The following is a 14,105-nucleotide window of genomic DNA, read 5'->3' as shown; positions in this document are numbered from 1 at the left end:
CGCCATATACGACTTTAACGGGAGACACAGATTCTCGGAAGTTTATAGCTTGTTCCTTTAGCGGAGGAGGGGGGGGGGCACAGGTTCTCTGAATTAGCTTGTTTTCATACTAGAAATATTAGCTAAGTAAAAATAAAGAAATTTTGAAAAATGCTTTAATGCGCATGTAGAATTTCTAAAATGCTTTTATAAGAATATAAGCAAAGAAAAGAATCATCAGATAATTCTTAAAAATCATTTTGTTTTTTTTAACAGTTAAGCAATACATGTATATGTTTTTAACAATTAAGCAAAGAACAAGAAAGTTCTGAATACATCTTGTTTTGTTTCCAGAAAAATATTACAGTTTGGCTTTTTACGGCGTATGTATTTGCATTGATGATAGCTGAAATAAACACCAAAGAAGGTCGTGTAAGTATGAGAGAGAGAGAGAGAGAGAGAGAGATCAGAGTTGAATGAAATATATGAGAGAGAGAGATGTCAGAGTTGAATGAAATATATAATATATATATGAGAGAGAGAGAGAGAGAGAGAGAGAGAGAGAGATGTCAAGAGTTGAATGAAATATGAGAGAGAGAGAGAGATGTCAGAGTTGAATGAAATATATGAAGAACTATTCAAGCTCAAAAAGCTATTAAACAATACAAATCAGGAGCAGAGCAAACATGGACCTCTACAACATCAAAGGTGAGATCAGGTGCCATGGAGGAGTAAACATCCCCTTGTCATGATGGAAAACAACGAAAAAATCCGTCGACTCTTCGGTGTGTAATTAACTTGTTTGCCTATAACTTACATTGTCTTAGAAATTGTTCATACGTAGAGAATGCTTTTGCGTATCGAATCAACCACATCTCAACTGAGAGATAAACTCCGTCTGCAGCATCGTTGCAAACCACGGTTTTGAGACGGATGGCACTGAAGCTCTCTGGTCGTCCATCCCATTTTTTTTTTCAGGTCAGCGAGCTACCAGATTAGAACGCTGGGGCCCCCCTTTTCTGGGTACATTTTTCGTTTTTTGCTGTATATATGGCCGAGGACTGACAAATTTCATGATTTGGACAGTAAATTACTGTTGCTACGGACCTGCTTTGAGCATGATTACCGTTTGCCCACTTATCATAATTATTATGAAATGGGTTTCCAATTGATAAGTTTAGTTCCAATTGGTAAGTTTATTTTTTTTAATGACATTTTATGAAAGATCACTGTCTTGTTCGCTGGGTATGTCAGATCACCAACGCCCTTTATGCGAATTATTAAGGCCAAAAGATGGATGTCAAGTTGGGGGTGGGGTGTGTCCTTATTAGCTTTAAATAGTTTAAGGTTTACAAGGCATATAGTAGATTTTTATACATAGACATATTTTCCAATAAACAGGAGAAAGATTCTATGGATGGAGAAGATAAACAGTATTTTTCAATCACCACAATGGAAAATATTCCGATAAAGAATTTTCATCGACTAAAACGTGAGAGCCTTGTATTTGAAGAGGATGACTTTGATCCTAATGGAGGTACTAATATCAGCCAAAGTTAAATATTGTATATTGAATTAATTATACATGTAGCTTTTTTAGCTCAAGATTTTCCTTTGGACAGGATATGGGTCATGGTCGAAATGGAGTCCTTGCAGTAAAAGCTGTGGAAAAGGACAACGGACACGCAGACGAACTTGTCATGATGTCACAAGGTGTCATGCTGGGAATGTGGAGTTACAGAATTGCCATTTCAGGAAATGCAGATCTTGATTATTTTGTTGAAAACTACTCCTGACAGTATAATAAAATAAGATTTCAAAGATTTTTTTTTTGTTTTTAAGTTTTATTTGTAATAACAACTGGTTATTTACTGATTGTCATGCTAAATTGAGTATAAAAAGTAACAATTGATTAAAAAATGGATAATCATGTATTTTGAATATGAAAAGGATTTAAAAAAATGAAAATTCATTAGATTGATATGCTACCCTTAATATTTTCAAGTGTTTTTTTTTTTTGCATTGTAAATTGTCCATAGATTACAAATTAATCACATAAATTAATTTAAAATAATGACTAAAATTCTGAAATGTTGTTCTGGTTATATCATAAATTTTTAAAATAATTTAGCAAATATTGAACTCAACAGAAATTCAAATTAATGTATAGATATAACTATTTTGGAAAAAAATTCCTACTATCATGTACATGTGCTTGTGTTTTTTCTTCTTTGAAAGAGGTACATGTACTTTCATTCCAATAACTGCACGTCACTCTGTTTGATGGGTCATGCTAAAGTTTCAAATGTTAATCACCATATTTCTCATCAATTTGATGTTTGATTTCAATGAGATAACTATTACTTTGCTTATGGCACAAAGAATCTAGCAATATTCTGAAACAGGCCAATTGCATTGAATAATTGTTTGTGAATAGGACATATGTAATAAGCAGCAACACATAGTCAGTCAAACATATTCTCTTCAGAGAGGTGGACAGGCTTTCGCCTACATCCAGGAGAAAGCCTATCCACTTCTCTAGTGAGAAGAAGTCAAACCATACTGCTGGCTCCTCTGTTCATATATGTGCAAAGTAATATTGGCTTCATTGAAATCAAACATCCAATCAGTGAGAAATATGGTGATCAGCATTTGAAACTTTATCATACTCCAGTAAACAAAGTGACATGTTGTTTTTGGAATGATATACCGTATAAGTGGAAATTTTTGCGAGACATAAATTTAGCGATTTGTCCTTAAAAATTGGTATTTTATTTTTAGCAACACTTAATTTTAGCGATTTTAAAAAGCCCACTAAAGAAGCTTTTACAAATTAAGTGCAATTAACTTTTAGTGATACTCAATTTTAGTGATTTTGGCACCCTCGCTAATAATGCCAAAATTAAACCCTCGCTAAAAATTCTGCTTATACGGTAGAATTATTACAGTTAGAATGCTAATTCTCTTTGTAAGTGTTTTTAAATAAGAAACATGTCCAGATATAAGAGATCAGTCAATAATACAGATCAACATTCAAATCAACATTCAAACACTTATAATATACTGTAGAAACACAAATTTTCGTGGGCAGAAAATTTTGTTGTTTTGTCATCAAAAATATTTTCGTGGGCATTTAATTTCGTTGTTTTAAAACTAAACCTATTCAATATATAGTCATATAAAATTTCATGTGGGATTTAATTTCGTTGAATATTGTTAACAAAGAAATAAACGAAATTTAATCCCCCACGAATATTTGTGCTTTTACAGTAATCAAAAAAACATTTAACTTTGGGAATGTTTGAGCATTGGAGAATATCAATATAAATACATGTATCATAATCACAGATAATTTTCATATATATATAAAAATTGTAAAAAGTACCCGGTAACGTGTCAAGCTAAAAAAAATTATAAAAATTTGTAAAAAGTAAGTGTACTGGTAATGCATGTGTTTGATTGTCTCACATCTGATTATACATCTAAATCACAGGTATGGGTTAAATGTCATATATTCAAACTGTGCTTTGAAAAACATAGTTTGCTTCACAGGGAGGACTGACTCTGTTTGAACTTGTATATTGTTAATGTTTCAAAAAATTACATACATACATGTATAATTATGACATTCTGTTATCCTTAATTTGTAAGTCATTTTTGTTTTAATTTAACATAAGGTGAAATCACCAGAAATTACTTTTCATTAAGGAATCTTGCTACCAGGTATATTCCCAGAAAAGATAGGCTGTTATCATTCAAAGCAACATGGATTTTCTTTTTTTATATATTCAAGTGGGGTTTATCCTGTAATATCAGTTAACTTAATGTAAAATCTGCACTTGTGCACACTCATTGAAGAGAATGCATTAACAATATACCAGTCAAAAAATACAATGATTGTCTATAAATATAATGTAACAATTCTTTGGTTAGTTTTCATAACATATGAACATACAAGTAATGGAATAAGTACAAAAAATATAATAAATGAATATAATATATGTGTTCGTATAAAATATTAAAACAATGAATCCCAAAATTGAATAAACCCTTAAGTCCAAAAATGAAATTATCATATAATACCCTGCTATTGTAAAAATTGTAAATGTATTCACAAACCATATACAATATAAATTTAAAAATGGAAAAAATATATTGCATGTACCAGTAAAACAATATTTGGTTGAGCTCATTAAAGTAAAAAAGGATTTCTTTTAATACTTAATTTATGGGGGAAAATAAATATATGAGGGATGATCCATAAGTAATGTCACAGTGTCCATATCTTTTATATTTGGCGTCAAAATTTCAAATATGAAATACCAATAGATACACATATATAAATCTAATCAACATTGAAATTTTCATTTAATAATGTTTATTTGAATTTATTTTATAGATGTTTAAAACATAGAGCATAGGGGTTGTTGCTGCGTCACAACGGAACGTCACATTTTAAAGTGTATTTTTTCTTATAATGAAAAAGACGAACACATTAAAAAGATTCTGAAAAAGCACCTAATTTCCCAAATATTTTAAAGACACAATTCTCGTTATTTTCTAGTCTTTAATTGAAAATTAAATGACGGCATTGGTATTTGTGATCATAAACATTCTTGTTAACTCTGTTGTACAAAGGAATTGTCAAAATTGGGAAAAAGGCTCTACGAGTTGTAATGTATTTTTGCTTCAAAATATATGAATCATCACTAGCGACATTTTCCTTAATCAATCAGACTTACAGAATAAAGAAGGTAAATAAGAGACATCTTTATACATGTAGATGGTTTCAGCAATTTTGGGCGGATGATTGGTCATTGAATGATAAGCAGAGGACAAGAAGACCGAAAGAAAGGAGATCGAACATAAACGTTCAATGGTGTCTGACGTTGTCAAAAAAGACAGACGTATAGAGTGAAATGTGAATTTTTAAGTTTGTATTATACTACTGTTCAAAAAATTTTGACAGAGGGCTTATTTATGAAAACGGTAAGTGAATAATGATACCAAGAATTCTTAAAGAAAGTGAAATTGGTGAAAGTGTTTGCGAATCACGAATATTTTTTTAATGAAACAAAGGGGAAACACTCAAAAGTATGACAGTATGAATCTGTCATATGACGTACGTTATATTTAGGTGCGGCGACTAACATAAACGCGCACTGTTTAAAATCTGATATTTTGAAAAGTATACATCATATTTCTTTGAATTTTTCAGGTCTGATTTGAAATAAATACAGCTTTCATCATGTATAATTTTGTTGCTTTACGTCTATTTATAGCAATATTATCAAAGTTGTGACATTACTTTTGGATCAACCCTCGTACTTGTAATTTTATATATGACTTAAATGATTGTCAATGGCAAAACAACTAACTTGTACACAATTGTGATCCAAGTCTTTTTTTCTAGGAATTTTCTTCCTCCAAAAGTAAACCTTTTATGTGGCTCTGTATATAAAAGATCTGAAAAAATGTTTAAAAAAAACATATGAAGCTGCTATAAAATTTGTTTTCACTCATAAAGTGAACTCTCATGAATTATTTATTTTTTCTGCAACGTTTCAACTATTTATTCATTTTCAATTATAAATTATAAACAAACAGAGTATTTCATTAATTAAGCAAAGCCCACTTCCAATCAATCTATATACTAGTAATTAAACATCTTAGGACCCCATTGGAAATAAGCAAGTTTTAAATATTGTTGCTTTCATGGGTTATCCTATGCAAAGATTGATTTAAAATAAGTTAAAACTAGATGCTGTCATGAGACAGTAATACCCGCACTAAGGTGTTTGCCTCTAAATACACGCTCCTACATATTGGGCGGCTTTCCAAGGAAATAGTCAAAATAATTCTATAATTTACATGTATTAATCAAATTGATTATGAAATTCGCAGACCCTGTGACCTATAACTCAGAACCTCTAATATTTATTTTATACATGCTTAATTCATTATATACCAGTCTGAATTTTATTAATGATGTAAATTCATGCACGGATCTGTCGGGGGGGGGGGGGGGGGGTCAGGACCCCCCCCCCCCCCCTGGAATTTACAAGGTTAAAAAATGTATATACTAAAACAAGGAAAAAGTTACAATGGACCCCCCTTGGAAAATGCAGATCCCCCCCCCCCCCCCCCGGTAAACACGAATATGTGTAAAATAGGTATGAAAAGTTAAATTTGCGGCAATAGAAGTCACCACTACCCCCACCCCACCTCCACGATATAGGTTTTTGACGTTTGGGTGAGATTTACTTTAGGTTTTTTTTTTTTTGGATTGTCAATTTCTGGGATAGGATTTTTTTTTGACTGAGGTGGACCCCCCCCCCCCCCCCCCCCCCCCCCCCCGGAAAAAAATTCTGGATCCGCGTCTGAAATTAGATTTTGATATATGTTTTGCTCATAATAGGACCTTTTTAAATTTACTACCCCCCCCCACCCCCCTTCGACACCACAATCACACAGCACATACTTTTTGGAATAGGCTAGACGGAAAAGGTTTGTTAAAATTTAATATCGTTTGTAATGAATTAATTTAAAATTTGTTCTTGTACTATACATGTGAACATGTAAATTTCTACATTACATCACGTTGCGTCACCCATTATGATATTTATAGATTAAACACCATTTGGCACACCTCGGCCGATTCCCACTTCATCTGATACACGAAAGTTCGCCAAAATGGCACATGGGTGCAGTCTGGTGTGCATTGGATTAATTCATTTTGTGTTATAATTGGATTTATATTTCATGAAGTTTACGAGACACAGGGAGTCGGTAAGTAGAAGTTTTAGTATAGTGGGGAGTAAAATACACCCAAACGATTAGGTTAAAGTTTAAAAAGGGCCAAAGATCATCGCATGCCACACTAGACGAATTTCATATTGTGAAGTTATCTCCCGTTGTCGATGTGACATTCAGTTACTGCCAATACTGGTGCGGATCCAGAATTTTTTTCGGGAGTAGGGAGGGGGGTTCACATCTCAGTCAAAATATTCCAGCCCAGAATTTCGTGACAAGCAGGAGAAAAAAAATGAAAACAAATAAACAAATAAAAAAACAATGATAGTGAGGTCAATGTTTTCTAATTAAGTTTATAGGGAGAGGATGTCAAGAGTCATTTTTTACTTGCTACAGTATATAGTCTTGTTTAAATAACAAAGCAAATGCCAGATGGGGGGGGGGGAGGGGGGATTCCAATCTTCCTACCCACTTCCTGTCCCTGAAATAACAATCTATTTTGTGATTCCAGTTAAATAGTATATTTTTTTCCATTTGACTAATTATTATACATATTTTGTTTCTTGTGTTTATAGTATGTCTGTCTATAAGTCTGCAAAAATTAAATCCTAGCTAGCTTGCCAATAAGTTTTAAGTGGGATGGGCTATACATATGGTGTCTTCTAGCTATTCCCACTTTTTAAAAAACTCAATTCCACCTATTCCCACTTGCAATTAACAATAGATGTTTAAATTTACCTGTATTTTGTACATTTTAAGACAGAAAATAATGAATAAATCTATGAGAAAATATGATTTATTTCGGATTTTGGAAATAATAAAAAGATCTTACAAGGAAAAGCAACTTAAAACCTAAATTTAAGAACATATACCGGTAGTTAATGTTTTGTTTACACAAAATTCCACCTATTCCCACATAAAATCTTACCTTTTCCTACATGATTTTCAAAAAGTGGGAATAGGTAGAATGAACCATACATATAGCTTCCACATTTTATAGGTTTATTTCTTGTGACAATTTAAGAAGACCTTTTATTTGGGTACCATTAATTTTTACCTCTGATCGCTTGACATGGGATACACATTTTTACAAGAAAAATACCAAACTTTAAACTCTGCCTAAATTTTGATCAGTAGGTGCTAGGGCTTTCATACTTATCATGACATATTGTATTCATTTTGAACTGTCAACAGGTATAAATATGTTTGACCTTGACCCTAGAGTTTGAACCACTTAAAAAAAAAAATTAACCTTGGCAATTAACTTTTGAACAGGAATTACTAGAGATTTCTTTATTTAACATGTGCATTCCTTGTGACAAGACTTTCTTCTGATACTAACAATTTGAACCCTTTGACCTTGACCTTTGAGTTTGACATATATTTGAGAAACTTCAACCTTCGCCATAGGCTTCCATACTGGGACATCAGTGTTTCACAAACACATCTTATCTTCATTATTATTTGGTGGTGTCTCCATATGAGGGAAGATGTATTCACAACAAACAAACAAATTACTCAAGAAAATATAAAACATAAATATGTTGGTCATGCATATCTCTGCAGGAAAAAAACAGCTTTTCAAATACTCCAACCATATTGTAACCCTTTCAAAACACTCATTTGAGCTTTTTTGGTTTCCTTAGCATATAATGTCTGTCGTGACGTGTTGTCCATCTGTTTGTCTGAAAACTTTTTACATTTTTAACTTCTCTAGAACCACTGGGCCAATTTTACCCAATTCATATAGAAATATGTACATTTGTATGTCAGACTCAGTCCATCTGTCTCAAAAAATTTAACCTTGGTTATCACGGTCATATCTACTGAATGAGAAGAGACATTCATATTAAACTTATGTATTAGTATATTTACCTGTGAGAATGGCATGGTTTTTTTTTTGGGGGGGGGGGGGGGGGGGTTTACATGTGACCTAGAAGTTTGACCAACTTGAAAAAAAATTAAATTGTTATAAAATCTTAATTTTGAAAGAGAAAAGTTAGGGCATTCATATCATAATGCATGTTTATTATTACCTGTGATAAGACCTTTTCAAATAAATCATGACTTTTACACTGTGACCTTGACCTTGAAGCGATCAAGCCTAACCTACTTTTCAAAAATGTTGCATTCGGTTATAACTTTTGATTGAGATGAGATATGACTCTCACATTTGACATGTACATAAATTACTCATAAGAATTCAAGGTGTTTCCCAGCATGCGATGTTTTTTTATGCGCCCGAATTTTTTCGGGGCGCATATTGTTTTTGTCCTGTCTGTTTGTCTGTTTATCTGTTTGTCAGTTTGTCTGTTGTCAAGTTTAACCTTGGCCAAAACTTTTGAACCGTAAGAGATAGAGACTTCATATTTGGTATGCATACTCCTCTTATAAAGTTCTTTCAAATGACATCAAGGTCAATGACCTTGTGACCTTGACTGTGACTTATATGCTAAAAATAGGTTTTTCAACTGTTTGTCATAACTTTTGAACCATAAGAAATAGAGACTTCATAATTAGTATGCATATTCCTCTAATAAAGTTCTTTCAAATGACATCAGGGTCAATGACCTCGTGCCCTTGACTGTGACCTATATGCTAAAAATAGGTTTTTCAACTGTTTGTTATAACTTTTGAACCATAGGAGATAGGGACTTCATATTTGGTATGCATACTCCACTAAAAAGGTTCTTTCAAACAACACCAAGGTCAATGACCATGTGACCTTGACTGTGACCTTTATACTAAAAATAGCTTTTTCCACTTTTTGCCATAACCTTTGAACCATAGGAGATAGAGACTTCATATTTGGTATGCATACTGCACTGATAAAGTTCCTTCAAATGACATGAAGGTCAATGACCTTGTGACCTTGACTGTGACCTATATGCTAAAAATAGCTTTTTCCACTTTTTGCCATAACTTTTGAACCATAAGAGATATGGACTTCATATTTAGTATGCATACTCCACTAATAAAGTTCTTTCAAACAACACCAAGGTCAATGACCATGTGACCTTAACTGTGACCTTTATACTAAAAATAGCTTTTTCTACTTTTTGCCATAACTTTTGAACCATAGGAGATAGGGACTTCATATTTAGTATGCATACCCCACTAATTAAGTTCTTACAAACAACACCAAGGTCAATGACCTTGTGACTTGACTGTGACCAATATGCTAAAAATAGCTTTTTGAACTTTGTTGACGCCGGGCACATAGTATTTCACAAACACATCTTGTTACCCCTTGACGTTGATGTTTTACATAATTTTCAAAATATTTAACTCTCCTAAAAGATGATTAGGCTTCTGAGTAACATTAAGGAAGACTTCAAGGAAGACAGGGCTTTTTGCACAAAAAAAACATCATTTTCCGACCCACATTTGACCCCCCGGGGCAAAATCTAAATTCCAAAATCTTACTGCATATCTACATGACCCCACCAACCATCTCCCAAAAGATGATTAGGCTGCTGAGTAAAATGTAAGAGGAGTTCAGGGAAAACAGGGCTCTTTGTATGAAAAACGTTATTTTTCGACCCCCATTTGACCCCCCGGGGCAAAATCAAAATTCCAAAACCTTACTGCACATCTACCTGACACCACCAACCATCCCCTAAAAGGTGATTTGGCTGCTGAGTAAAATGTAGAAGGATTTCAGGGAAGACGGGACTTTTTGCACAAAAAATGTCATTTTTCGACCCCCATTTGACCCCCCAGGGCAAAATCAAAATTCCGAAACCTTACTGCACATCTACATGACACAACTAATCATCCCACAAAAGATGATTAGGCTGCTAAGTAAAATGTAAGAGGAGTTCAGGGAAGATGGGGCTTTTTACATAAAAAACATCATTTTTCCACCCCCCATTTGACCCCCGGGGCAAAATTAAAATTCCGAAACCTTACTGCACATCTACATGACACCACCAACCATCCCCCAAAAGGTGATTTGGCTGCTGAGTAAAATGTAGAAGGAGTTCAGGGAAGACGAGACTTTTTGCACAAAAAACATCATTTTTCGACCCCCATTTGACCCCCCAGGGCAAAATCAAAATTCCGAAACCTTACTGCACATCTACATGACACCACCAATCATCCCCCAAAAGGTGATTAGGCTGCTGAGTAAAATGTGGAAGGAGTTCAGGGAAGACGGAACTTTTTGCACAAAAAACGTCATTTTTCGACCCCCATTTGACCCCCCCGGACAAAATCAAAATTCCGAAACCTTACTGCACATCTACATGACACCACTAAGCATCCCACAAAAGATGATTAGGCTGCTAAGTAAAATGTAAGAGGAGTTCAGGGAAGATGGGGCTGTTTGCATAAAAAACGTCATTTTTTGACCCCCATTTGACCCCCCGGGGCAAAATCAAAATTCCGAAACCTTACTGCACATCTACATGACACCACCAATCATCCCTCAAAAGATGATTTGGCTGCTGAGTAAAATGTAGAAGGAGTTCAGGGAAGACGGGACTTTTTGCACAAAAAACGTCATTTTTCGACCCCCAGGGGCAAAATCAAAATTCCGAAACCTTACTGCACATCTACATAACACCACCAACCATCTCTTAAAAGATGATTAAGCTACTGTGTAAAATGTAGGAGGAGTTCAGGGAAGAAAAGTGTGACAGACGGACGGACGGACGGACGGACGGACATGAGTAACAACAATATACCCGAACTTTCTTTAGAAAGTGCGGGTATAAATAGCCTTATACTGGAGCTCACCTCAACTCTAAATGCTAAGATTCTCCCGATAATAAGGAAGATGATGACTGGGTATAAAACTGTCGGAGTCAGAACAGGAAACAACTGAAATAAGCCCAACTGCTGACAGTATAAAGCTATAGGTAGACCATGTACACCTGATATAGCTATAAATCCTAAAGGAGTTTTAAAACCTGAAATATAAACATGTATTTGCTTTATTCTTTTCCAATTTTCAACCATTACGGTAACAACTGGAAATGGCTCATAAAGTCCTTGGTCTGTTTTACTGCATAAGTACAATTACCACAATCTATTCGATTTCAACACATGAAAGTAGCTAACAGTAATGTTCCTTGCCTCATTTTATAGTGCTGTTTGATAATGCATTTAATATATACACATACATACATATATACAATCAATAAAGAGGAGATTACCTTTTGCCATAACTAATTTGCAGAGATGAGGAAATTCTTCATCTGGAATTTTCCAGTTAGCTCCTCTGGTGTGGGTCGCAGTAAATGTTAACCATTCCACAAGTATCATAAAATACCCATACTGTACAAAATTTCAATATATGATAACACCCCAATAAGTATTCAAAACAATCATTTACAACTTTACAAGAATTAAAGTAAATTATATTTTGTACAATGTATTACATGTACAGTAGTTCAAATGTAATTCAAGATCAATTAAAGCAAATCACTGAAGATGGTGAAATTGCTTTCCATAAGTAATAACAGTATTTATATTATATCAATAATTTATATATACATATATACATGTACCACGGGAGTTCATTATTCATCAATTTCCTGTATGAGATCAATGAAATAATTGTCTATGATACAGGCATTAAATTTGCTATATATAATCATTTTTGCTAAAATACATTTAAAAACACTGTAACTTTCTAAGAAAGTGGTGGATTTTATATTTTAAAAAAGTAGAAGAATCACCAGCTTTTATTATAAGAATTTGTGAGTTAGCTACCTTGTAAAGCAGGCACCATAATCCACCTCTGCTGATTAAATCAATGACAACATCAAACTGATAATAAAAAAACAAAAATCAGAAGATGTAAATGAAAAAAAATTCTGTTTTCTAAAAATTAAAGTAACTTTCATGCTTAGATTTTTGGCATTTATTTACTTCAATCAATGAAGAAATTTATTCTTTTATTTCACATTCATTGAACTTTACAATTTTGCATTTGTTACATTTAAATAAAATTTATATTTACCCATGCTCCAAATCTTGATGTCTGATTCAGCTTCCTTGCAAAATATCCATCAAATCCTATAGGACAAAGGGAAAAATTTGTTTTGTCTTAATTTGTTCTTCTAGTAAACAACCACTTCTTTAATAATGAAGAGAAACATATGATTTTCAGATTAGTGTATCTTTAAAATAATTGGAAAAGAATAAAATAATGATTATGTCCAACAAAATATTTCCTAAAAAAAACACTAGCTTACCATCAAGGGCTACAGAAGTTCCATAGAGAGCTAAAAACCATCCTGGCTCAGTGAAGAAGGGAAGACTGGCTCCAAACAAACACAGTCGAAAGTAACCTACAAATACAACAGACTGATCTTATTACCTGGTAAGCTGTAAATTATTATAGAAGCATACCAACAGAACCCAACAGAGCCCTGATTAATTATTATGCTTTTTAGTGGAATTTTAAATTAAAAAGCAAAAATATCAATCTATTTATTATAATTGACCAGAACTGACTGTATGAAGTAAATGTGACAAAATTAAGTTGTGTAATTTTTATCTCTGGTCTGGGGCTCCACAGGTGCTGAAAAGGTTTATCATTGGAACTTTTTACATTTTTTGAGGTATAAAAATTTAATCTTTATTTTCTGGTTATATAAATTAAGAGACATATAAGAGTCTCTTATATGTCTCTAATATATTCATGTATATATACTTTAGGATTAATTAAGTCAATACATGCACAAACAACAGATTTTTATTTTGTGTGCATTTATTACCAGTACCACCCATTCTTCAGAAAGTGTATCCATACATGTCCTGTGCGATAGATACATGTAAATGTGTCTAGTACATTTTAGGAGCAAGTTCCATTTTCAAGATTGTAAAGCTCTGTTCTTGGACAAATTTCATGGCTATGCCAATGTGGCAGTCAGAAAGGTTTGACAGTGGTCATGCAGATAGCTCAGTTAGTAAAGCACCTGGCTAGTGAATTGGGAGGGGGTTAATCCATATCCTGGTCTAGTCCATTGCATTTTTCTCCTTTCTTGTTACATATGGTGCCTTGCAATGTCCTGAAAATGACTGGTAAAAGACCTACCAGGGAAATGTGTGGGTTGGTGTCTTTGACCAAGTTTAATGAAGGGCAAAGTCTTTTGGGAAGGAGGAATTAAATGGTGACAGTCAGACATGTTTGATGGCTTAGCTGTGAATAGCTCAGTTGATATAGCACAAGACCATGCAATGATTCAGGGACCAAAGTTCAAATCCTTGCCCCTTTTTCTCCTTTTTATTATTATTATTTCTAGCTGTTACACCACGTACATGTATAAACTGTAGTGGACGTCCGACCAAATATTTTAGTCCCTACGACATCTCGCTGAGATTAGCTAGCTTACAGGGTCTTGCATGGATGATATAAAAAA

General features: G+C 33.6%; 2 protein-coding genes across 2 annotated transcripts in view; one reads left to right on the top strand and one right to left on the bottom strand.

Moving 5' to 3' along the window:
* The first annotated feature begins 269 nt into the window (after nt 1-269).
* LOC134273707 (thrombospondin-1-like) lies at nt 270-1,754 on the top strand. Its single transcript, XM_062755913.1, has 3 exons — nt 270-411; nt 1,381-1,516; nt 1,602-1,754. Exons 1-3 carry the CDS (start codon nt 379-381, stop codon nt 1,748-1,750), a joined length of 318 nt encoding a protein of 105 aa, XP_062611897.1. The 5' UTR covers nt 270-378; the 3' UTR covers nt 1,751-1,754.
* Nucleotides 1,755-4,501: 2,747 nt separating this feature from the next.
* Nucleotides 4,502-14,105, bottom strand: part of LOC134273706 (uncharacterized) — a 10,763-nt gene continuing 1,159 nt past the window's right edge. The window contains exons 2-7 of the mRNA XM_062755912.1: nt 12,936-13,031; nt 12,701-12,756; nt 12,451-12,507; nt 11,892-12,012; nt 11,473-11,645; nt 4,502-5,445 (exon numbers count right to left, since the gene is read on the bottom strand). Of these exons, the coding sequence (XP_062611896.1) occupies nt 5,389-5,445; nt 11,473-11,645; nt 11,892-12,012; nt 12,451-12,507; nt 12,701-12,756; nt 12,936-13,031 (560 nt within the window). The 3' untranslated portion in view covers nt 4,502-5,388. The remainder of the gene's footprint in view (nt 5,446-11,472; nt 11,646-11,891; nt 12,013-12,450; nt 12,508-12,700; nt 12,757-12,935; nt 13,032-14,105) is intronic.

Source organism: Saccostrea cucullata, unplaced genomic scaffold (genome assembly GCF_032062105.1).
Source record: "Saccostrea cucullata isolate Sc308-1 unplaced genomic scaffold, CSIRO_AGI_Scuc_v1 ctg7978, whole genome shotgun sequence".
In the NCBI taxonomy this organism is placed as follows: Eukaryota; Metazoa; Mollusca; class Bivalvia; order Ostreida; family Ostreidae; genus Saccostrea; species Saccostrea cuccullata.
The sequence above is the reverse complement of the archived record's forward strand: the minus strand, read 5'-3'. Positions and strand labels throughout refer to the sequence as shown.